This window comes from Mixophyes fleayi, chromosome 1, assembly GCF_038048845.1.
Source record: "Mixophyes fleayi isolate aMixFle1 chromosome 1, aMixFle1.hap1, whole genome shotgun sequence".
In the NCBI taxonomy this organism is placed as follows: domain Eukaryota; kingdom Metazoa; phylum Chordata; class Amphibia; order Anura; family Limnodynastidae; genus Mixophyes; species Mixophyes fleayi.
The window spans coordinates 99,586,614-99,609,515 of NC_134402.1; the positions used below are offsets into that span (position 1 = coordinate 99,586,614).

The window sequence follows — 22,902 nt, forward strand, 5'->3', positions numbered from 1 at the left end:
GGGAAAGGAAGAATGCATCCCGTTGCTAGACAACGGGACGCTTGCGGCTGGAAGGAGTCGGGCGACCATCCCTGGCAGCAGCGGAACTGCGGGAACGGCGCCTGTCACACACACACAGACATATAATAGATGTACAGTAACACACATGATTGTTTAGTCTGGGGGTGTGTGGCTTATGTGATTGATAGGCTGGGACACAGAGGAGAGGACCCGAGGCAAAGCAAGGGTGGATAATACACTGCCTGCATGTTCAATGTCACTGATTGCAGATATTTGATAGCCTAAAAGTTCTTCTGATAAGCCTACAAACCTCCCCTCTCCCCCCAATACTGTATTGCACTCTCTGCACTGCAGCCACTGTCAGTAATATAGAACATGCAGGCAGTATAGTGGCCACCTCTTCCATCTCAGGTCATCTCCTCCTACCCTGCTACTCGGAGTCCCAGCCTGTGAGTATCATCCATTATCCAGTCATGGCACAGAAAAGCATTAAAGATTTTTTTGGTGGTCGAAGTACTGAATCATCATCATCATAGCGACCACAGGTCAATTCCATTAATGCAAGACACGAAAGCCTGGAGTCCAGACAGCGCCATGACGTTCCACAGACCAGACAGCGCTGGGAGTGACCTCGTGCTGAACAGCACCGGGAGTGACCTCGGGCTGAGCCTTGACCAGCTCTTCTTTCAGCACAGCAAACTCTTTGTCATTCTCTGCAACTATGTCTTTAAGAGTTTCTAATGCGCTCTCTTTTGCCTCAAAAAATTCTTGTAATTTATTTCTCAGGGACTCAGAAATAGCTTATTGGATTTTCACCTTTTCAGCACAATGATGCTTTGAGTCTCTCAACTCTTTCTCCAGCCAGGAGATTTCTTCTCTAAAAGTCCTCTCCATGCGATTATACTCTGCCATGCCTACATAATCTTCTACAAAAGTTTTCCCCAAACAATCATATTGTTTCCTGGCCACATACTCTGACCCAACTTACACCAGGCTTAAACAGAGCATGATATTCTTCAACTTCTTTTCCATTCTGCAAAGTACCATGCAATTTTTTTAACACACTTTGCTGGGAATCAGTTTCAGTCACACCTGTTTGTACACTTTCTTTCTGATACATTTTATTCTTTTTCTTGCCCATCTTGGCTAGAGTAAGAAAAATTATGATGGCAGCAATTACTTTTGTTTCTATTTGCAGCTTTACACATATCCAGCACTTTCCACAGGTAATTAGAACAACAAACAGGTGCTTTATTTTGCACATACAGGTAAACAGCAGACTTCTGAGGACCACACCCAACTAACAGTTCAGAGAACAAACAAGGCATGGCAGTAAAATGGCCAGCAATTTTTAAAACTTTTGGTTTCTTTTGCAAAACAACAGACACAGCACAGTTCCAGTAACATTGCTCATATATTTCTGTCCATAACAGGAAATACTTGCTTTCTCAGCAATCCAGAAATCTCTTCTCTGTAACGGACAGCTTAATAAACAGTTTGGTGTATGACAGTGGCATTCAATATCTTCCCCTCACCACCTTTTGCATCAGGAGGTTGGGTGGACAGCTGTGCGTTGGCTGTCCTTGGCGATCCCACAAGCACAAAAGCACCCTTCTTGTAGCACTTTTAACACTTTCTGACCCGACTTGTTGAAAGAGCACTGTACAGACATCAGCAACATGGACAATGTCTTGTTGTAAATAAAACAGACATTTATTGTTTGCATCCCAATAAACGGTAATACTTCTTGTCAGGATGACACCAGTAAGCAATACCTTTTGCTTACACCTCCTGATGACTCTAATAGTAACTAAACATAGTTCATCTCTCATAACTGGCCAACTAGTTCAGCATCAATCACCCCTAACAAGTGCACAATTCAGGATTAAATACACAAGTCCCCTCCCTTTGGTCTAATTACCTCATTATACCACCTTTGTGTGTGCAGCCCAGGAGTCTGACTCTGCAAGGATTTAACCCTTTATGCAGCCTTTCTCTGAAGATTCCCTGGGACCTCATCTGTCCCTATGCAGGAAACAGGCCCGGAGCTACCATTAGGCAGCGTTAGACAGCTGCCTAGGATGCCAGGCTCTCGGGGGCGCCAGTGCAATACTTCACATTGTGTAATGCTACTGAGTTTAGCTTCCATGGCCGCCGCACAGCTTCAGATCCATGGCGGGGGTGGAGTGATTGATCGCCACCTCTCGCCTTTCTCCCATCAGTGACTGTCGGGTGTCACGTCATCTTCACGTCCCGACAGTTAGTTAGCAACGCGGCAAAGAAGAGCAGCAGCATGGAGAAAAGGTCCAGCAGGTAAGTAAAAAAATACGGGTGTGCGAATGGGAGGTGTGCTAGGGTAGGGGGGACATTTTTAAGCAGGGTAGGGGCGGTGTGCTGCGGGGGAGAGGGTATTGTTTAGCAGGGTGGACATTGTTGAGCAGGGTGGGGGCGGTGTGCTGGTGAAGGTGCATTGTTTAGCAGGGGGGGACATTGTTGAGCAGGGTGGGGGTGGTGTGCTGCGGGAGGGACATTGTTAAGCAGGGGAGGGCCGGTCTCTTCAAAAGGGAACGTTGTTAACCAGGGGGGGCAGTGTGCTGCGGGTGGGGGGCATTGTTAACCAGGGGGGGTGCTTTGGGGGCCATATTGTGATGCAGGGGGAGTAGTGTGATAAAGGTACATGTTTTTTGTTTGAAATCTAACACCTGGATACCTCCTCTCTAGAAATCCTGTGCTTGCCACTGGGCAGCAGTGGAGTCTGGACAGTGTTCTGCATGAAACATCACTGCATCTGGACCGCTGGTGGAGGTAAGGCTTATCTTCTTTTATTTATTTTTTTTACAAAAATCAAGTTTGTGAGGGTCTGGGAAGTGGGTATTTGTTTGGTGTGTGTTGGGGCGGGGGGTACGGTAGTTTGAAACTTTGTCTAGGGCGCCAAGACACCTTCCACCAGCCGCGGCAGAAAAGGTGTGACAAATAAGCCTCTTTGCCACAATATATATATATATATATATATATATATATATATATATATATATATATATATATATATATATTTATACATATATATACACACACACACTATATGGACAAAAATATTTGGCCGCACCTGTTAATTATTGAATTGAGGTGTTTCAATCAGACCAGTTGCCAGAGGTGTATAACATCAAGCACCTAGCTATGCAATCTCCATTTGCAAACATTTGTGATACAAAATGGGTCATTCTGAAGAGCTCAGTGACTTCAAGCCTGGTGTGATAGGATGCCAGCTTTGCCATAAGACGGTTCGTGATATTTCATCCTTGCTGGATATTCCACAGTCAACTGTCATTATTAGAAAGTGGAAGCGTTGGGGAACAAAAGCAACACAACCACGAAGTGGAACACCATGTAAACAGAACAGGGTCAATGACTGCGCATGGTGCATAAAAATCACCAACAATCTTCTGATTCCATAGCTGAAGAGTTCCGAACTCCCACAGGCATTAATGTAAGCACAAAACTGTGTGTTGGGAGATTAATGGAGTGGGTTTTCATGGCTGAGCAGATGCATGCAAGCCTTAAATCACCAAGACCAATGCCAAGCGTCGGATGGAGTGGTGTAAAGCACACCAACACTGGACTGTGGAGCAATGTAAACTTGTTCTATGGAGTGATGAATCACACTTCTCTGTTTAGCAGTCAAATGTGCGAGTCTGGGTTTGGCGGATGCCGGGAGAACATTACTTGCCTGACTGCATTATGCCAACTGTGAAGTTTGGTGGAGGAGGGATAATGATATGGGGCTGTTTTTCAGGGTTTGGGCTAGGTTCCGTATCTCCAGTGAAGGGCAAGCTTAATGCTTCAGCATACCAAGTCATTTTGGACAATGCTATGTTTCCAACTTTGTGGCAACAGTTTGTTGAAGGCCCTTTTCTATTCCAACATGACTGTGCCCCAGTGCACAAAACAAGGACTACAAAGACATGGTTTGATGAGTTCTGTGTGGAAGAACTTGACTGGCCCGCACAGAGCCATGACCTCAACCCCATCGAACACCTTTGGGATGAACTGGAATGGAGATTATGAGTCAGGCCTTCTCATCCAACATCAGTGCCTGACCTCATAAATGCTCTATAGAATGAATGGGCACAAATTTCCACAGAAACACTCAAACATCTTGTGGAAAGCCTTCCAAGAAGAGTGGAAGTTGTTATCACTGCAAAAGGGGGACCAACTCCATATTAAAGTTTATGTATTTGAATACAATGTCATTACAGTCCCTGTTGGTGTAATGATCAAGCATCTGAATACTTTTGTCCATATAGTATATAGTGTATAATATATATTTATTTATTTATATATATATACACACAAGTTAACCCGTGCATGATACTCATGCATTCTAGTCAAATCAAGCTACTTAAGGTGTTAAAAAGGTTCCTGTCATGCATTTGGGCCTAGCCCAGGCCTCCTCAGGGGAAGAGCATTACTTCCCGACGCAAGTGCCCTTTTTTAACGTGGTTTTGTCCACATGTCACCACCTCATCATTTTTCTCCATCACCTCATCCTTCATCTTCATCGCCACATCCTTCACAAAGCTACTTAAGGTGTTAAAAACTCCCCACTGTCACCCCTGGCAACCACCAACCACTCCCAACTGTCACTTCTCCTTCAAGAAATATATAGGTCAGTGTATAACTCTGCCCAGCAGGTGGCGCTGCAGCTTGTTTTTTTTTTTCCCACACACGCCACTAGGCATTTATATAGTAGATATATATAAAGTCAATAGATTCAGTACACCTGTGTCCACCCTGTGCTGACTGCTGACATGCTTGTGTTTGCTCCACCTACCAATGCAATGCTTTGCTATTTGTTTGCTGCACCAATTGTGACAGGCAGACTCTGCCTACCTTGCGTTTTGCATTTGCCTTGCCTAAAACTGATTTGGCTAGGGCTAATGATGTGCTAAGGTCGCCCACTATTGGCCCGCCTATTTGGTACCGGCTACATGAGGCCATGTTCAGAATTATTTACAGGACCACTTTGAGTTCCCAATCCGCCCCTGGTGGAACTTCTACTATATTGGTCACAGCGCTCTGAAAAAACCTACTCTCTTAAAAAACAAATAATATGTAAACCATGCCCTTGGTGTTGTGGGGAGGGAAATACAATAAAACAAGAGACTCCAATCATGGGTCTCTATGGTTCAGTGGGAAAGTAAAAATAAGTATTATGCCAAATAGGTGAAGGTGCATAGTACGTGTTCCACCTTAGTACTAAATAGTCTATCTCCATTCTCAGGGTCTGGGTGGAATGAAATGCACTAAATAACACAGTGCTATGGCCCTCCAAAAATTTTACTTTTGCTGGTAGAGGGAGGTAACCTTACCCCCAACCCTTTCTCAGTAGGGACAGATCATAAAACCTACCCAACCCCATTAATACCTGGTGTTGGAGGTGGTGTAAAATGTTATGACTCTTGAAGGTGGTATTAATTTTCCACTTCCAGGGTTCTTCTAGTGCTCAAGTCATATATCCATGAACTAGCTTAGCTATGACAACAAATTCTAACCATTCCACCTTTATTTAAAAAAAAATGACATCTTCATTAAAATAAATGTTCACTAATCCTAAGGTATACCATCTGGGTCACCACCAAGATGTTGGGTACGTACCCAAAAGTAAGGTAAGATTTTATCAAATTTCTGCTGCTTCAATTTGTTTGTCTTCTTAAAATAATTACCTAAAATTGCAGGATATTGAACTAAATCACTCTTTAAATTTGCAAATCTGTTTTGGCATCACTCAGAGGTATTCCTAAATTCAAAACTTATTTTAGAATATAAATTATGAACTTCTACAACAGAATGCTCAGTAATGAATAAGTAGTAACATATTTTCCATCTCAGCTAGTTTAAATAGCACATTTAACAAGTGGAAACATTTGAAGTGATAATGCACGGTACTGGAATTGGACAGTTAGGCTAGGCTGTTACTGCAATACCTTTGCCATTCAAATTTCTTTAGTTGCATAAAGGATTGATTGTAGTATGTGGTGTGTTTTCAAAATGGATTGTGGCCTACTTGGCTAGCATTGCCAATGGCGATTTTCCATTCCTAAGTATAAGTCTCCCCATGCAGCAGTAAATCCAAAGCAAAAAAATACTGGCACATGCACAAGAAAATGTTGATGCCTACCATTATAACCAGATACAATTTCAAATATATTGCTTGAATATAAGTTGCTTCTATTCTTGTAAAAGCAACTTACTATACTTTAAGTATAGTTTACCTTTCTCTTCTGCATTCACTAGACCACCTGGTAGTAAAAGAAGAATAGTAGGATAGTTAAGTGATGGAAAGCCTTTAAGGGTGGAAATAGAAGCCTGGTGTCTGGTGAACACACTAACTATAGAGTACAGACTATTGTGTGACATAGCTAGAATACTGATTAGTGGAAGTAGAGATACAAGTGGCGTAAGAAAATAGGTTGTAGTGGTTGTCTCTTTATCCAACCTTACAGCCGAAAGTTCATAATGGGATTGGAATCAGTAGGGCCCAGCTACTGTATCAATAATGCATATTTATGTTTACAGCCACATTCACCAATACCACAATACTCCACAGATTATTACTATACACTTTAGCACATTTTTATATATATTTTTTTTATATATTTTCAAACTTTAAATAATATATTCCAAACAATACAGTGAAACGTAATGACAAACAGGTTTTTTTTTCTGATTATCCCTTTATCACATATGAGTTCAATTACCATAGAGTAGTATTTCTTAAATATATAACACAGACATCTAAAGTGAGATCATTACAAAAATATAAAATTGTATGTTTTCTCTCCAGTCAGTTAACTTTCATCTTATGCCTAATAATTTATATATATATATATATATATATATATATATATATATATATATATATATATATATATATATATAAATATATATATATAAAAGCCATATTACGTTTTGAAGTATGATCTGTATAATAATGCTACACTGCATTATTCACCTCATATTCCTGATCTGTACTTTCTTCACTGTCTGCAGGCAGCAGGCGTTCATCCGTCACTCCCTGTAGTGCTTCCGTGGTGTGCAGTAAGCTCCTTTCTGAGGAGATCTCGTGAGAGTGAGACTATGAGACATAGTCTCACTCTCATGAGATCTCAGTAAGGAGATTACTGCGTGGCGCGAAAGCACTACAGTGACAGCAGGCAGCTAACAGCATAACATTTGCTGTTAGCTATCTTCCATTCTCCTTGACCAGCTGACAGTCGGAGCCTGGGGTGGGGACGCCCCCGACCCGATGAATGCTGGAGGGCCCCCCAGATGCCCGAGGCTCCTGGGGTCTAGCCCAGTTAGACCTCGGGTTAATCCGGCCCTGATTCTGGTATAAAGCTACTTGCATATATATTTAGTGAAAAACTAGAACATAAATAGGAGCTATATCAGTGGATGGAAAATAAATTGCGCACAGATTCTAAATTTGGAATTTAAATGGGTTCTAAAGATTTCTAACTACTCTTATGGTAACACTTTAGTGGCTGTTATTCTTACGGAATCCCCACCATTCCTGAAGAAAGCCACAGAATTATGCTGTTTCAGAGCAGGGAGAACAGAGGAGTTATTAGTCCTGGTGGGATGGAGTAATCCTAGGTATTCAGTTTGCTAAGATTGTAGGTGTATACTGAATACTGTCCAATCAGATGCCACATTCACTACACACCTTCCACACCACCTCTTCTCCAGTGCTGAGATCTTTCCTCTCCCTGTCTTGTCTAGTCCTCAGGTAATAGTGCCAGAAGTGCTACACTAAGAAATAGTTATTAAAAGATGGGAATTTATTCCATTAAAGGGATAGTTTAACAAAAATGATTTGGTTCAATTACTTTAATCTGTCTCCCATAACTATTTTGTAAGTTATTTCCTTATAACCTACTAAGGAGCCTGAATCTGTCTAGTTGTCACTAGATGATAGAGAAAGCATATAAAAAGTATATAAACAATATCAATTAATGGGACATATTTGAAAATGCTACTTCAGCCACACTGACAGACTCATATTACACATTATCATATTAAATATTCCGACATCAGGAATTATTAGGAAATGTGTAAAATTTCAAAAATTTCCTTCAAACACAAAGTAATTAGGAAGAAATGTATTTGGTTAAAGTGCATATTTTAAGAAGTAATAACACATTAACACTTTTTTTCTTAAAAAGCAATAAGCCCATAAAAATGTGTATTTTTTAACATAAATCTCTGTGGGAAGCTAATAGAAAAAACTTTGTAATTGCCATTTCTACTTGGTTTGTTTCTTCAGACTGCTATTAATGATTTATAATTCTGCAGAGTTTCCACAGTGCCATGTGACTACCATGGTAACCACTGTCACACGGCATATGATGTAGTGAGCAGAGAAGCTTTAAAATTCCCCTCTGAGCTCTGTCTGCACTGTGCATTGTAAAATCTTGTGCCCCCCCCCCTCTTTCACCATGACATGCTGAGAGCTGTGAGTCTGTGTGTGTATGTGGGTGACTGACAGATATACTTGTCTCCCCCCTAGAGAGATTTTGAAAAGGACATCATTATCTGTAGTAGGACTGTTAAAAAATGACTATTAGATGCATGCTTAAAAGGTACTTAACTTGCTATTTAGGGGTTGCTGCCTTAAATACACAACATCACAATGTAAAAACATTCTAATTGTATAATGGTAGCTGAGTTTTCTTTGTACATTAAGAGAACCAACAAAAAAGGGTAAATAATTAAGCAACCTATTGACTTTATATAACTCATATATATGTAGATAGGGATAATATACTTAATCATTCAGATATAGCAGTCCTGACTGCCCCTGAATGTATGAGTTGTATAACATTAGATAAAACTAGGCAAACGTCTTCATATGGTTGTTTTTGCAGTACAAATGTTTTCCTTTTCTACAAACAATGTTTTTCAGAGTAAATTTTACTTTGATTGTCATACACATTTATGTAACAGTTTTATTATAAATAAAGTATTTTACAAGATGTATTATATACAGAGTACAGATTGGTGGTTGCCTCTAGCTTGCCATCCACAGGGTGAAGGTTATAAGAAGACAGGGGAGAGTCGTGGAAGGATCCAATCCCAGGCAGAGAGTTAACACAAGTCCTGAAGCTGCAGAAACAAACACACTCCTCTGATCTCTAATAATCCTCTTGACAGTCTCACAAAACTAGAAAATAATATAAAGATTTGTTAGAGGGATTACAGTTTAATCAGTAAGAAAAAAATACACTAATTGATAAACCCTTTTATAAACAATGAACAATAACATCACATAACAATATTGCCATTTTCATTCATAAAATACTTTTTAATCATGATAAAAAGCTGCTTGTCCTATACCATGTGTGTCCACCCCTGAGCTCAGCATAACTAATACTGAAACATGTTCCTCACTGCAGATATGTGTAAGTGCTGGAATGTGAGTGTGCACTCACAACAGCTGATTACAGCCACTAAAACTACTGAATTTGCCACTTGTCATTCAAATAAAGGCTTGTGGCTTGTTTATTCACCTTAGAGACCCGAATTATTATTATTTTTTTCCTTTAATAGTCAGATATTCAGAACTTTGATCAATACTCATTTTAGACTGGGGAATCAGAGGAAGGTCATTCCATCCTGTGTGAAATAGATATCACATGAAAAGCCCACATTAAGTTATATGCGTCGTGACCACATTCTAACTTGACAAGATCTTCTCCAGACATCATAGGTTGCTGGAAAATAGTATGTAGAGGATAGAGAAGGAGGAAGGTTTGGCTTGTATACCATACTTGCCAACTTTTAAGATAGTCATGTGACAAAGGGTAGGAGGGGGGTGTGGTGACATTGCGCGTCATTGAATAGCGGGGGTGGGGCTTAATTGTGTCATTAAGCCCCACCCCTGCTATTCAACTCCATTTAATGCCATGAATTTTGCCGATTGCGGGAAGAAGAGTAGTTTACATTGGTCGCCACTCCCCAAAATTCGGGAGCCTCCCGGAAATTCCGGGAGAGTAGGCAAGTATGTTGTATACTCTTATTCAATAAATATATGGAAAGGAGCGACACTGCTGTGATTGGTATATAGGATACAAATCAAAGTACAGGAGCGCACTTTAGATACGAAAGAAACATTTAAGCACAATAGGACATATATGTACAGTAAATTCTGCAACATTACTATTTCATATAGTGCACATTTAATCAAATTGTCTATGCCCACCTACTGTCACATGGTGACCTCATTTAGATAGGAATCTACACTAAGTTTATTTCTGTAAAAAAGGAATCTAACTCTTCGTGTTGTATTTGCTACATACTGCAAATAATGCTGTTTGGAACCTGGCTACGTGCTGCCCCACTTAATAGTACGTATATGAAATCCATTTACTGTTGGTTGACTGACAGTAAGTTAGGCTAAGTACACACTACAGATGTTTTAGCCAATTATCAGGTCAGACAGCCAATGAACACCGTTTGGCCCAATACCGCATTAGTGTGTACACTTGCATGATGAGCGAAATTCGTTCGAAAGTTTCATGGTTGTTCTGTTTAATAATCGTTCCAACTAGAGATGGGCGGGTCCGGTTCTCCGAGAACCGAACCCACCCGAACTTTGGGTATCCGAGTACCGAGCTGAGCAGCTCGGTACTCTCCCGCCAATTCCGAATCCAAATCGAGGCCGAACGTCATTGTGACGTCGTCGGATCTCGGGACTCGGTTCTCGCGATACTTCAACTTTATAAATACACGCCTCCACAGCAATCCATCGCCATTTGACAGAGGGAGAGAGCAGGGTGTAGTCATAGGCTAATTAGAGCAGGGACAGAGAAAGAATACAATATTGTTCTTGCAATTGCTCTAACCAAAATCGCTAGTGCAGAGAGGAGGATAGAGGTTTATTATTTTTTCTTCATATTTGGCACTCCCCAGCGCTTTTGGGTTGTCCCCCATAATTGTGCATTAATATTTCTGGCTGTCAAAAGTCATATCTGTCAGCAGTATCTACTCAATAAATGTTAGCACTCCTCAGTGTTTTTGGGGTGTCCTCTCTAATTGTGCATTAATATTTCTGGCTGTCAAAAGTCATATCTGTCAGCAGTATCTACTCAATAAATTTTAGCACTCCTCTGTGTTTTTGGGGTGTCCTCCCTAATTGTGCATTAATATTTCTGGCTGTCAAAAGTCATATCTGTCAGCAGTATCTACTCAATAAATGTTAGCACTCCTCAGTGTTTTTGGGGTGCCCTCTCTAATTGTGCATTAATATTTCTGGCTGTCAAAAGTCATATCTGTCAGCAGTATCTACTCAATAAATGTTAGCACTCCTCAGTGTTTTTGGGGTGTCCTCTCTAATTGTGCATTAATATTTCTGGCTGTCAAAAGTCATATCTGTCAGCAGTATCTACTCAATAAATTTTAGCACTCCTCAGTGTTTTTGGGGTGTCCTCCCTAATTGTGCATTAATATTTCTGGCTGTCAAAAGTCATATCTGTCAGCAGTATCTACGCAATGGATTCAAAGCAGTCCACATATGATCTAAATGAGCAACCAGGTTCTGTCACCAGTCCTGATGTTAGTGTTCCCAGTACGTCATCTGGCCAAGGCGATGTCAAACAACAGAGTGTTTTCAAATTAGTGCAAAAAACAAAAACCAAAAAAAAATTTACTGTATTGAAGCGAAAACGAAGTGTAACTGAGCAAAAGTTAAGTGACGATAAAAAAAAAATTGCAAGCATGCCATTCTACACACGCAGTGGCAAAGAGAGAATGAGGCCTTCACCTTTGGCTATTAGTGGCAGATCCCAAAAAGTTACCCAGCCTACAATTGGTGCACAACTACTGTTACGCGTCAAAGCCGAGCTGCAAGATAACAGTGAGGCATTACAGGAGAATATTTGCTCTGATTCACAAATGATAACAATCCCTGTGGAGAGTCCATCCAACAGTGGGATGTCTAATCGTGAGCCTTCTGCTGATGTGTGCCTTAATAGCCCGAGTGTAGCCGGTGATACCCAAATTGAGGATGCCACTTTGGAATTAGAAGAGGATGAGGGGGAGATTTGTGTAGGCGACGAGGGCGCTAATGATGATGTTGATGATTATGATGCAGACAGATACCAAATTGCCTTTCTCAATTTCTATTTATATTCTAGATTATATAACGGCTGAATAGTTTTCTATTTTACTCCTAGTGGAGAGAGGATCTGATGCAGACAGATACCAAACTGCCTTTGTCCATTTCAATTTATATTGTACAGTATATAATGGCTGAATTTTTTAGTATTTTATACAAGTGGAGGGGGGCCTAGAGAGACAGAAACCAAACTGGCTTTCTCCATGTCAATTAATATTGTACAGTCTATAATGGCTGAATTTTTTAGTATTTTATACAAGTGGAGGGGGGCCTAGAGAGACAGAAACCAAACTGGCTTTCTCCATGTCAATTAATATTGTACAGTCTATAATGGCTGAATTTTTTAGTATTTTATACAAGTGGAGGGGGGCCTAGAGAGACAGAAACCAAACTGGCTTTCTCCATGTCAATTAATATTGTACAGTCTATAATGGCTGAATTTTTGGGTATTTTATACAAGTGGAGGGGGGCCTTGAGAGACAGAAACCAAACTGGCTTTCTCCATGTCAATTAATATTGTACAGTCTATAATGGCTGAATTTTTTGGTATTTTATACAAGTGGAGGGGGGCCTTGAGAGACAGAAACCAAACTGGCTTTTTCCATTTCTTTACATATTTAACTATAAGTGTAGGGTGTAATATACATTCAAAGACGATGGCTGCCTTGCCAATATGCATAGATGGAGAGGAAGACAATCTGTTTTGTGTGTAGAATAGGCCTACCAACGAAGAATTAAACTGTTTTTTGGGATGATTTATTACCTCAACAATTAGATTACTTGTCTCTAAAACAGTTGGAGCACTAAATTGGGTTAATTTAGGCCCAAAAACATGGATTTTCCCAAAAAATAGCAAAACAAAACCAAACAAAACCAAAACCAAAACCAAAACACGCAATGGAGGTTTTGCAAAACCAAAACCAAAACCAAAACACGACGGTAATCCAGATCCAAAACCGAATCCAAAACCAAAACACGGGGGTCAGTGACCATCTCTAGTTCCAACCGCCTTCCAATCCTACAGTGTGTACACACTCATGATCAGGATCTCCATAGTGTTTACAGAATTATGATCTTTTCAGCTGACGGTTATGACAGATGAAGAGCACAGATGTGAGGGTAAATCTTTTAAAACATGTATAGTGTGCACGTATGAATCGGCTGCTGATCACACTTGGTCGGATAATTCTGTAGTGTGCACCCAGCCTTAGTCATTGCACTGAAACTAAAGAGTCTATTTATTAAAGGGAGAAAAGCCCTTTGTATAATAAAGCCTTTTTTAATAAAATATGAAGAATAATTTTTATTTTTTATAGAAAGTGGAACTGGAAGCCCAAGTTCAGGCTTCCAGTTACACTGGGCATGTGTGGCGAACATTTATTGATAAATAGCGTAGAGAAAGATTTTCTATTGCTGCGATAGCAATAAGCAAATATACTTCATATCACCACTATTTGATATAGAAACCTCTAAATATCTTAATCTTGCCATGTATCAGGATGTTGAGCATGTGTACTTCAGGTGATGCTTCTCATACTGGGTGTAGTGCCTTCAGTACCTACACAGTGTAGGATGTATGAAGGTGAACCAGCTTAGAGGAGGGAAAACTGTAGAAATGGATGCACATGGCCCAGTCTATAATCACATACTGCTATAAAGCACTGTGGAAATTATTAAGCAAGCATATAATTATTGTACTGGCTCCAATTTCTAAAATAAAGCTACTGAGTGAGGCAGATGCCTGTGAAGTACAGAGTTTTATGAGTAAAGAATAGTGAGTCTACAGACGTGGGTTATAAAAGAGCTGTGTCTACCGAAACCCTCTGAGATCAGATTTGGTTTTCTTCTATTTCTTTTGGAAGCAAAAGAAATGTCTTATGAACTGCATTTTCTGGCAACTTCAGAGCCAATAAGCTCAATACATTGCTTGGCACCTGTAGTCTACCTTACAAACCAAGTGTTCCATACCAAGTGTTTCATATGAGACAGAGAGAGAATGCTGGCACATGATCTGTGCTCTGCAAATAAGTGGGTGGGAGACACCTTGGTCATTAAAAAAGACAATTGGAAGGAACCTGTCACTGTAGCTTTGTTGAAGCCATAAAAAGACACTTCCTTGTTTTGAACTGTCAGCGCACAAAAAACACTTGTTTTCTAAACAAGTGTAGATTTATATAGTGATGATAGGTCAACGTTTATCTGCTGTGCTGGAAACTGTCATTTTTCAAGAAGTTTTTGCATTTCTGGCTTGTAACATCATTGGTTTATTGGTGAAACAAACTCCCCCATGTATACAACAAGTAAGCATAATTGACTTATCTAACACAGTCATAACCAGTTAGTGAATATGTACTGTATGTCCTTAAAATACTTATTTATCTAGGAAACTAGACTACTCCAGTTTAATCAAATTACAGCCTTTATATTGTGCTACAGAGAGGGGATGCAGCCATTTGTGGGCTGAACAAGTATTCATGAGAACGCAGCCTATCATTTCACTAGGAGCAAAGTGCCCTCAGTGATGTTTCACTATTAATAGTGACTTACAGGTAACTAATCAACTTGATTTTCTCCTGTATCCCTTCATCAGTATTGATCAATATAATACTTTTACTATTCTACTGGCTTTAAATGCATAAAATCACACTGTTTCCTATCAGCTTCAGTGTTTGTGTTTTCTTTATGTATATTGTTAAATAAGCTACAATAGACACAAGGGTGTCCACAGTGCTGCAAGTATCTTTTGAATAGAGAATATTCTTGATATGGAACCATGTGTTTCTCTTAGTTGGGGGGCAGCGGGTATATATAAGCATGGGTTGACATCTCATTTAATCTTATATGTGACCTAGTTCTACCAGCTGCATTGCAATGTAAAACATATAGCATGTTAAATTAAGCATATTTCTCCCTTTGGAAATGTGATATGGGTCACAGATTTTAAATTAATAATAATAATAAAGTCAGCAACATGCTTGTCCACTGTCCCTAATATTCAGGGATTTCTGCTGCACATTTTGTTAGTGTTTTTCATTATTGTCCATTCGCACAGTACCACTTCTCCATGCTGCATGACATTCACAGAATAGGTTTTATTCTGTTATTTGATATAAATGTTGTGATTATTTTTTGTGTAATATTATAGATCACAGCTTCCTATATTGATAACTGCACCTGCCCTGCAGCCAAGTGTCCTTAGAAAGTATAATCACACTTTGACTTTTGCCTAATATTATTAGAACTATTAATACTAATCACTATGAGCCATTTTGCATATTTATCGATTGCTCTAGTGTTTTAAAGTGGTAGAAGCTTTTTATGTTGTCTTTACATATTGTCAAAAGATAATTATATTTAAAATACATGTATCTGCTATACCCGAAAAAAAAAAATCACAATTATTAATATTAAAGTTTCCATACCTTGAAGGGATTTAACCTATGATATTGAGTCTAGTATTTACAGCCCACTAAGGGAAGTAATTTTTCTTGTCTTGCTCACACAGAAAATGATCAGGTAATTAGTCATTTGTAGACAAATTAAGCAGTTCACATAGGGTTTACACAACAAAAATTTATTTTTGAATCAGTAAATTTTCACAACATTTGAAAATGTAAAACAAAACCTTAAATGGTTACATGTAACATTTTAATTTACCTTGTCAGTCTGAAAGCTCACGGGGAAGCCATATCTGCAGTAGGTGACAAAGTGCTCACAGTTATCCCACAGTAGGCTGTATGATGTGGATCCCATCAGTTTTTCAGCCCTCTGGGCCACTTCTTCATTAGAAAGGGGTTTTGTCTTGAAGCCGCTGTCCATCTCATTAACTATTATACTTCCACCATAGGCGAAGTCCTGCACAGTGTCCACTCTTATACTGGCCACCTTAGCCAGAACACCCAGGATCAGTCTTTTGTTGGTCACGACTTTCTCAATCAGACACTTGTCGTCTGAAAGAGCAGGAAGGATGTCTGGCATCAAATGGGCAACTTTGTTATTTCCCAAATAAATTCCAAAGTGAACAAACAGTGTCCTAGAGACCTGCAATAAGTCTCCTCGTTTAAAAATGGATATGTCCTGATAATGGGTAGCTTCCTGACCTTCATCTGGCATACTAAAGAGTTTAAAGTTGGCAACAAAATATAATTTATCCAGAAAAAGGAACAGCAAGTCTAACAGAGGGCTTTTCATCTTCCTCACCTTATGCTTTCAGTCTGCCTGCTGTAATTGAAACTTGAACTTGTAGTGGGTGGGAGATGCCTTGTGCTACTTAAATTGAAGAATATTTATAAGGTTTGTGTGTTATGAAGTGACATCACAGCACAGTGGTCATGATTGGCTGAAAGGAATTTGGCAGCAGTCAGAGGGATTTGTTTATGTATCACTGGGACAAACCCCCTAGACATAAACACTGAGCTTGCAGTGGCACTTCTTCCTTAGCCTGCTGTAAAGTAAGTGCACAAAACAGGCACTCCCTCTCCCAGACCAGGGATTTTCCACAGCATATAACAGGGTGATTCATGAATCACAAAGCTTCTGAAAGCTGCATTTAAACAGACCTGGAGGGCTTTAACTTCTTTCCACTTCCTTTTTTCTGCTGAGAATTTGGTCAATCCCGTTTGTAGCACAGAAACCAGACTGAATCATTTTCCTTTTTATTTTAATGAAATTGCAGCTTTACAGACAGTCCTTATAACATGTAATAAGGAGGTCCCAGGAGCTAAAGAGACAGATTTATAAGACCAGTTCAAATATATACTGTAGACCGCTTGTAATTGTACAGTTTGCTGTTAAAAGTCAACTAACCCATATATATATATATATATATATATATATATATATATATATTGTGGCTAGAGCACCTTTCTTGTGATACAGGCACGCAATGGACAACTTCTTGCTTCACATTAAGTGCTTTTATTGTTCTTTCACAATAAACACAGCATCACTTCTTTGTCAGGACAACACCAGGAAACCTTACTCACTTACCCTGCTTCCCTCTCTAGTTTACAGCGGTCGCCACGCTCAAGTGCACAACCTAGGTTTTTATACGTGAGACTCCTCTCACAGCCTTGGCTTGACGGACAGGCAACACAGGAGTTCCCTGTAGATTTTCTGTAACCTCTTTTGATTGCAGACACCTTGTCAGCCTTAAGCTGTTGCTGTGGAAGACAACTCAAGGCATATAAGTTAAAAATACATTTCTTACTTCTACTTTTTAATACATGTCCCAGACCTGTATGTAACTAAACCTAGGTGCAAGTGCTACACCTGTATGCAACTTGGCCTGCAGCCTTTTACTTGCAGACTGTCAGCCAAATTGCTCATTCCTCTCTCAGATGCCTGTGGCAAACCCCTCCCTTTGTTGCAATATACAGTATATAGACAAAAGTATTCGGACGCTTGACCATTACACCAACAGTGACTGTAATGACATTGTATTCAAATCATATACTTTAATATGAAGTTGGTCCCCCTTTTACAGCGATAACAGCTTCCACTCTTCTTGGAAGACTTTCCACAAGATGTTGGAGTGTTTCTGTGGGAATTTGTGTCCATTCATTCTGTAGAGCATTTATGAAGTCAGGCACTGTTGTTGGACGAGAAGGCCTGGCTGGCTATCTCCATTCCAGTTCATCCCAAAGGTGTACGATGGGCTTGAGGTCAGGGCTCTGTGCGGGCCAGTCAAGTTCTTCCACACAGAACTCCAAACCATGTCTTTGTAGTCCTGGCTTTGTGCACTGGGGCACAGTTATGTTGGAATAGAAAAGGGTCTTCCCCAAACTGTTGGCACAAAGTTGGAAGCATAGCATTATCCAAAATGACTTGGTATGCTGAAGCATTAAGATTGCCCTTCACTGGAGCTAAGGGGCCTAGCCCAAATCCTGAAAAACAGTCCCATACCGTTTTCCCTCCTCCACCAAACTTGGAGGTGTGTGTGTGTGTGTGTGTGTGTATGTGTGCGTGTAGTGTAGTTGTACGGAGGTGTATGTGTGTGTGTGTGGTGTAGATGTGCGGAGGTGTGTGTGTGTGTGTGTGTGGTGTAGATGAGCGGTAGTTTGTGTGAGTGTAGTGTAGATGTGCGAAGGTGTGTGTGGTGTAGCTGTGCAGAGGTGTGTGTGTGGTGTAGATGTGCAGAGGTGTGTGTGTGGTGTAGACATGCAGAGGTGTGTGTGTGGTGTAGCTGTGCAGAGGTGTGTGTGTGGTGTAGATGTGCAGAGGTGTGTGTGTGGTGTAGACGTGCAGAGGTGTGTGTGCGGTGTAGATGTGCAGAGGTGTGTGTGTGGTGTAGATGTGCAGAGGTGTGTGTGTGGTGTAGACATGCAGAGGTGTGTGTGCGGTGTAGATGTGCAGAGGTGTGTGTGTGGTGTAGACGTGCAGAGGTGTGTGTGCGGTGTAGATGTGCAGAGGTGTGTGTGCGTGTGTATGATGTAGATGTGTGGAGGTGTGTGTATGTGTGGTGTACATGTGCGGAGGTGTGTGTGGTGTAGGTGTGCGTAGATGTGTGTGTGTGTGGTGTAGATGTGTGTATGGTGTATGTCACGAATTGGGGTCTTAGCCCTGTTTACACCACTTGGCGGTACCATATCACCGTACATATCCATTTTGGTCGAAGGCAGCATTCTAACCTGGGACAAGTGTGACTTCTGTCTGCAGTACTGGAGGCTTTCATCTTGGGTGAGACATTTACTAAACATCCTGCTGAGTCTGAACACCTGATCTCATCCACCAATTAGCTTCCTTTGCAGACTATAAGAGTCTCCTCAAACACTCAGCAAATTGCCAGTGCAACACTTTCTTACTTTCAGACTACCACGGTTGCTGTTTGTTTGTCGCTTCATCCTGTCTGCTGTCTACAGATCTCAACCATCAACTCTTCGTGTGAATTCAGCTTCATCCTGTTTGCTGCTTCATTCAGCCTGCTGTATAAAGATTTCAACCATTTACCCTCTGAGTGAATTGAGCCTCATCCTGTTGCTAATATATGGACTTCAATCATTTACTCTCTAAGTGAGTTCAGTTTTATCCTGTTTGCTGTTGTATGGATTTCAAACAATTAACCCTTTGTATGAATTTACCTTCACCTTGTTACTGTTATATGGACTTTAAACCATTAACCCTTTGTATGACGTCAGCTCCACCTTGTTGCTGTTATATGGACTTTAAACCATTAACCCTTTCTATAAATTCAGCTTCATCCTGTTTGCTGCTTCATTCAGTCTGCTGTATAAAGATTTCAACCATTTACCCTCTGAGTGAATTGAGCCTCATCCTGTTGCTATCATATGGACTTCAATCATTTACTCTCCAAGTGAGTTCAGTTTTATCCTGTTTGCTGTTGTATGGATTTCAAACAATTAACCCTTTGTATGAATTCAGCTTCACCTTGTTACTGTTATCTGGACTTTAAACCATTAACACTTTGTATGACTTCAGCTCCACCTTGTTGCTGTTATATGGACTTTAAACCATTAACCCTTTCTGTGAATTCAGCTTCACTCTGCTTGCTATGATACAAACTTTAAACTATTACCCTTTGTGTGAATTCAGCTTCACTCTGCTTGCTGAAATAAAGACTTTGGCTATTTATTCCTTGTGTGGATTCACCTTCATTCTATCTGCTCGTGTACAGTTTCAAGCTGTTACCTTCTGTGTGGATTCTCCTCTCAGTAATCTATTCCTGCCTCTCCTACTGGCTATCTGGGGTAGTAGGTTGTTGTTCTGAGTCATCCAGTTTTTGGAGCCATATCTGTGTCTCGAGGTACCGACTTCCAGTTCCAGGCCTACCTCAGGTTCTGAGTTGTCCAGGGCCAGCTCCAGGCTTATTCTGTTCAGGAGGTTGCCACCCCTTGTATAGTCTCTGCCTGAGTTCTGAGACTTCCCAGTCCCAGTTGTGGTACTATATTCCTCTGAGTTTTTGGTGGTATTGAGTTTCTGGTCGTGGGCTCAGGTCCTTCCTGTTCCCACATCCAGGTTCCAGTCCATCAGGCCCAGATTCCATTTGTTTACTCCAGTATGGAGTCCAGTCCAGCATTCCTCCTCCTAACGTCTGGTATACAGAAGATGAGCAGCAGCGTTAACCTTTTATATAGATAGATAGTAACATCTAGTTACATCAAATTGTAACTGTCATAACCGCTGTGTTGTAGCTCTTTACTGCCACCTTGTGTTTCAACAAACACATAGAAAGGTGAGGAGCAGCGTCAGGCTTATGATATATATATCTATCTTCTATATATAGATATAGATATAGATATATATATAGAAGGACAAGGCGCACAATAGTGTAGTATTTAAGTAACACAGTAATACAATGCTGTGAGAATAAGTGTGTGTACCAAAATAGAGAAGGTGTATAGGTACATTCAAACACAAATTATCACCATCAAAAATAGTTAGTTGAACCAGGAAGAATATATACACCCAAAAAGTGTGTATTAAAAAATTGGCAGGCAGTGCACACCATTCCCCACTCATGTGTAGCATCGTACCAGATGTATGATCTTATGAGGCTTGTCAGTGTAATTAGGCTGTATCAAACAGGTTTCCTCCAAATCCAAGTGAAATCATAGAGAATGTATCTCAAAAGTAGTGAACCTTACACACCATCCCCACTTATGTATAGCTGCGTACCAGACATACAATCTTTAAAGCTTATCTGTATCAATAATCTGTATCCGGGAATCCTTCAGTCTCCAGACATATACCTTATAGAATTGATCAAGAAAAATCAGATAGTGTAGTATTGTGAACACAGCAGATTATATATATATATATATATATATATATATATATATATATATATATATATATTACATGACACAAATATTATTTTCCACAAAGTCTGCTGCCTCAGTTGTTATGATGGCAATTTTTGCATATACTCCAGAATGTCATGAAGATCGGTGCAATTAATTTTAAAGTCCCTCTTTGCCATGACACTAAACATTATCCCAAAAACAACATTTCCACTACATTTCAGTCCTGCCACAAAAGAACCAGCTGATATCAGATCAGTGATTCTCTCGTTAACACAGGTGAGAGTGTTGACAAGGACAAGGCTGGAGATCACTCTGTCATGCTGATTGAGTTATAATAACAGACTGGAAGCTTTAAAAGGAGGGTGGTGCTTGAAATCATTGTTCTTCCTTTGTTGACTATGGTTACCTGCAATGAAACATTTGCAGTCATCATTGCTTTGCACAAAAAGGGCTTCAAGGATATTGCTGCTAGTAAGATTACACCTAAATCAACAATTTATGGGATCATCAAGAACTTCAAGGAGAGAGGTTCAATAGTTGTGAAGAAGGCTTCAGAGCGCCTAAGAACACCCAGAAAGCACCAGGACCGTCTCCTGAAGTTGATTCAACTGTAGGATTGGGCACCACCTATGCAGTGCTTGCTCAGGAATGCAGTAGGCAGGTGTGAGTGCATCTGCACGCACAGTGAGGTGAAGACTTTTGGAGGATGGCCTGGTATCAAGAAGGCCAGCAAAGAAGGCACTTCTCCAACATTAGGGACAGACTGATATTCTGCAAAAGGTACAGAGTGTCAGGCGCCGTCCCTGTGCTGTGTCCGTCACAGAGGGACGGACGCCTGCTTCCTCTGATGAGCGCCTGGTTGCATAGCAACTTCCGGGCAGGCGGCGGCAGCGCGTCCCGTTGCCTAGCACGCTTCTCTCTGATTCCGGCGGTAGTGTTCCACGTCACCACCGCCAATAGGTAGGACTGCCTCCTCTCCCTATAAATGGTCAGCTCTGGCACCTAGTGGGTGCCAGAGTATTAGGTCCCTCTAATCTCCAGCATTCCTGTGTTTTCATATTCCTGTGTCTCCTGTGTATGACCCGGCTTGATCTTGACTACCCATTCTCAGTGCTCCTCGTGAATTGACCCAGGCTACGTTGACTATTCTTTATCTCCTGCGCTCCTGATACCTGACCCGGCTAGTTCCTGACCACGATTATGGATTCTCCTCTTGGCATCTCCTGATTTCTCGGTTTGACCTGGCTTGCCTGACACCTCTTCCATCCTATCGCTTCACTGCAGCAAAGATCTTCCTTCCTTGCGGGGGTCCCTGGCGAAGACCTGGGACACGTTGGACTCCGCACCTCTTTGGTGAGTAGTGCTGAAACCAGTAAGCAGAATACCCCTGAGTTTCGTGACACAGGGATTGGACTGCTGAGGACTGGAGTAAAGTCATTTTCTTTGATGAATCCTCTTTCAGATTGTTTGGGGCATCTGGAAAAATGCTTGTCTGGAGAAGGAAAAGTGAGCTGTGTCATGCCAACAGTAAAGCATCCTAAGACCATTCATGTGTGGGGTTGCTTCTCAGCCAAGGGAGTGGACACACTCACAATTTTGCCTAAGAACACAGCCATGAATGGTACCAAAGCATCCTCCAAGAGCAACTTCTCCCAACCATCCAAGAACAGTTTGGTGATGAACAATGTATTTTCCTGTATGAAGGAGCACCTTGTCATAAGGCAAAAGTGATAACTAAGTGGCTCGGGGATCAGAACATCAACATTTTGGGTCCATGGCCAGGAAACTACCCAGACCTTAATCCCCTTGAGAACTTGTGGTCAATCTTCAAGAGGTGGGTGGACAACCAAAAATCCACATATTCTGACAAACTCCAAGCATTGATTAAACAAGAATGGGCGGCCATCAGTCAGTATGTGACCCAGAAGTTGATTGACAGCATGCCAGGGCGAATTGCAGAGGTCT

The 22,902-nt window shown here is 40.8% G+C and overlaps 1 protein-coding gene across 1 annotated transcript; it reads right to left on the bottom strand.

Annotated features, from left to right (window-relative positions):
* Positions 1 to 8,520: 8,520 nt before the first annotated feature.
* Positions 8,521 to 16,453, bottom strand: LOC142105300 (lecithin retinol acyltransferase-like). Its single transcript, XM_075189507.1, has 2 exons — positions 15,833 to 16,453; positions 8,521 to 9,223 (listed from the first exon to the last, which is right to left on the bottom strand). Exons 1-2 carry the CDS (start codon positions 16,364 to 16,366, stop codon positions 9,071 to 9,073), a joined length of 687 nt encoding a protein of 228 aa, XP_075045608.1. The 5' UTR covers positions 16,367 to 16,453; the 3' UTR covers positions 8,521 to 9,070.
* Between the last annotated feature and the right edge of the window lie 6,449 nt (positions 16,454 to 22,902).

Bases quoted from the DNA above. Each gene is read 5' to 3' on its own strand.
- LOC142105300 (XM_075189507.1), bottom strand. From the start codon at position 16,366: ATGAAAAGCCCTCTGTTAGACTTGCTGTTCCTTTTTCTGGATAAATTA. The intron at 9,224-15,832 runs GTAAATTAAAAT...ATTATTTTCTAG, and splicing joins TGAGCTTTCAGACTGACAAG to TTTTGTGAGACTGTCAAGAG.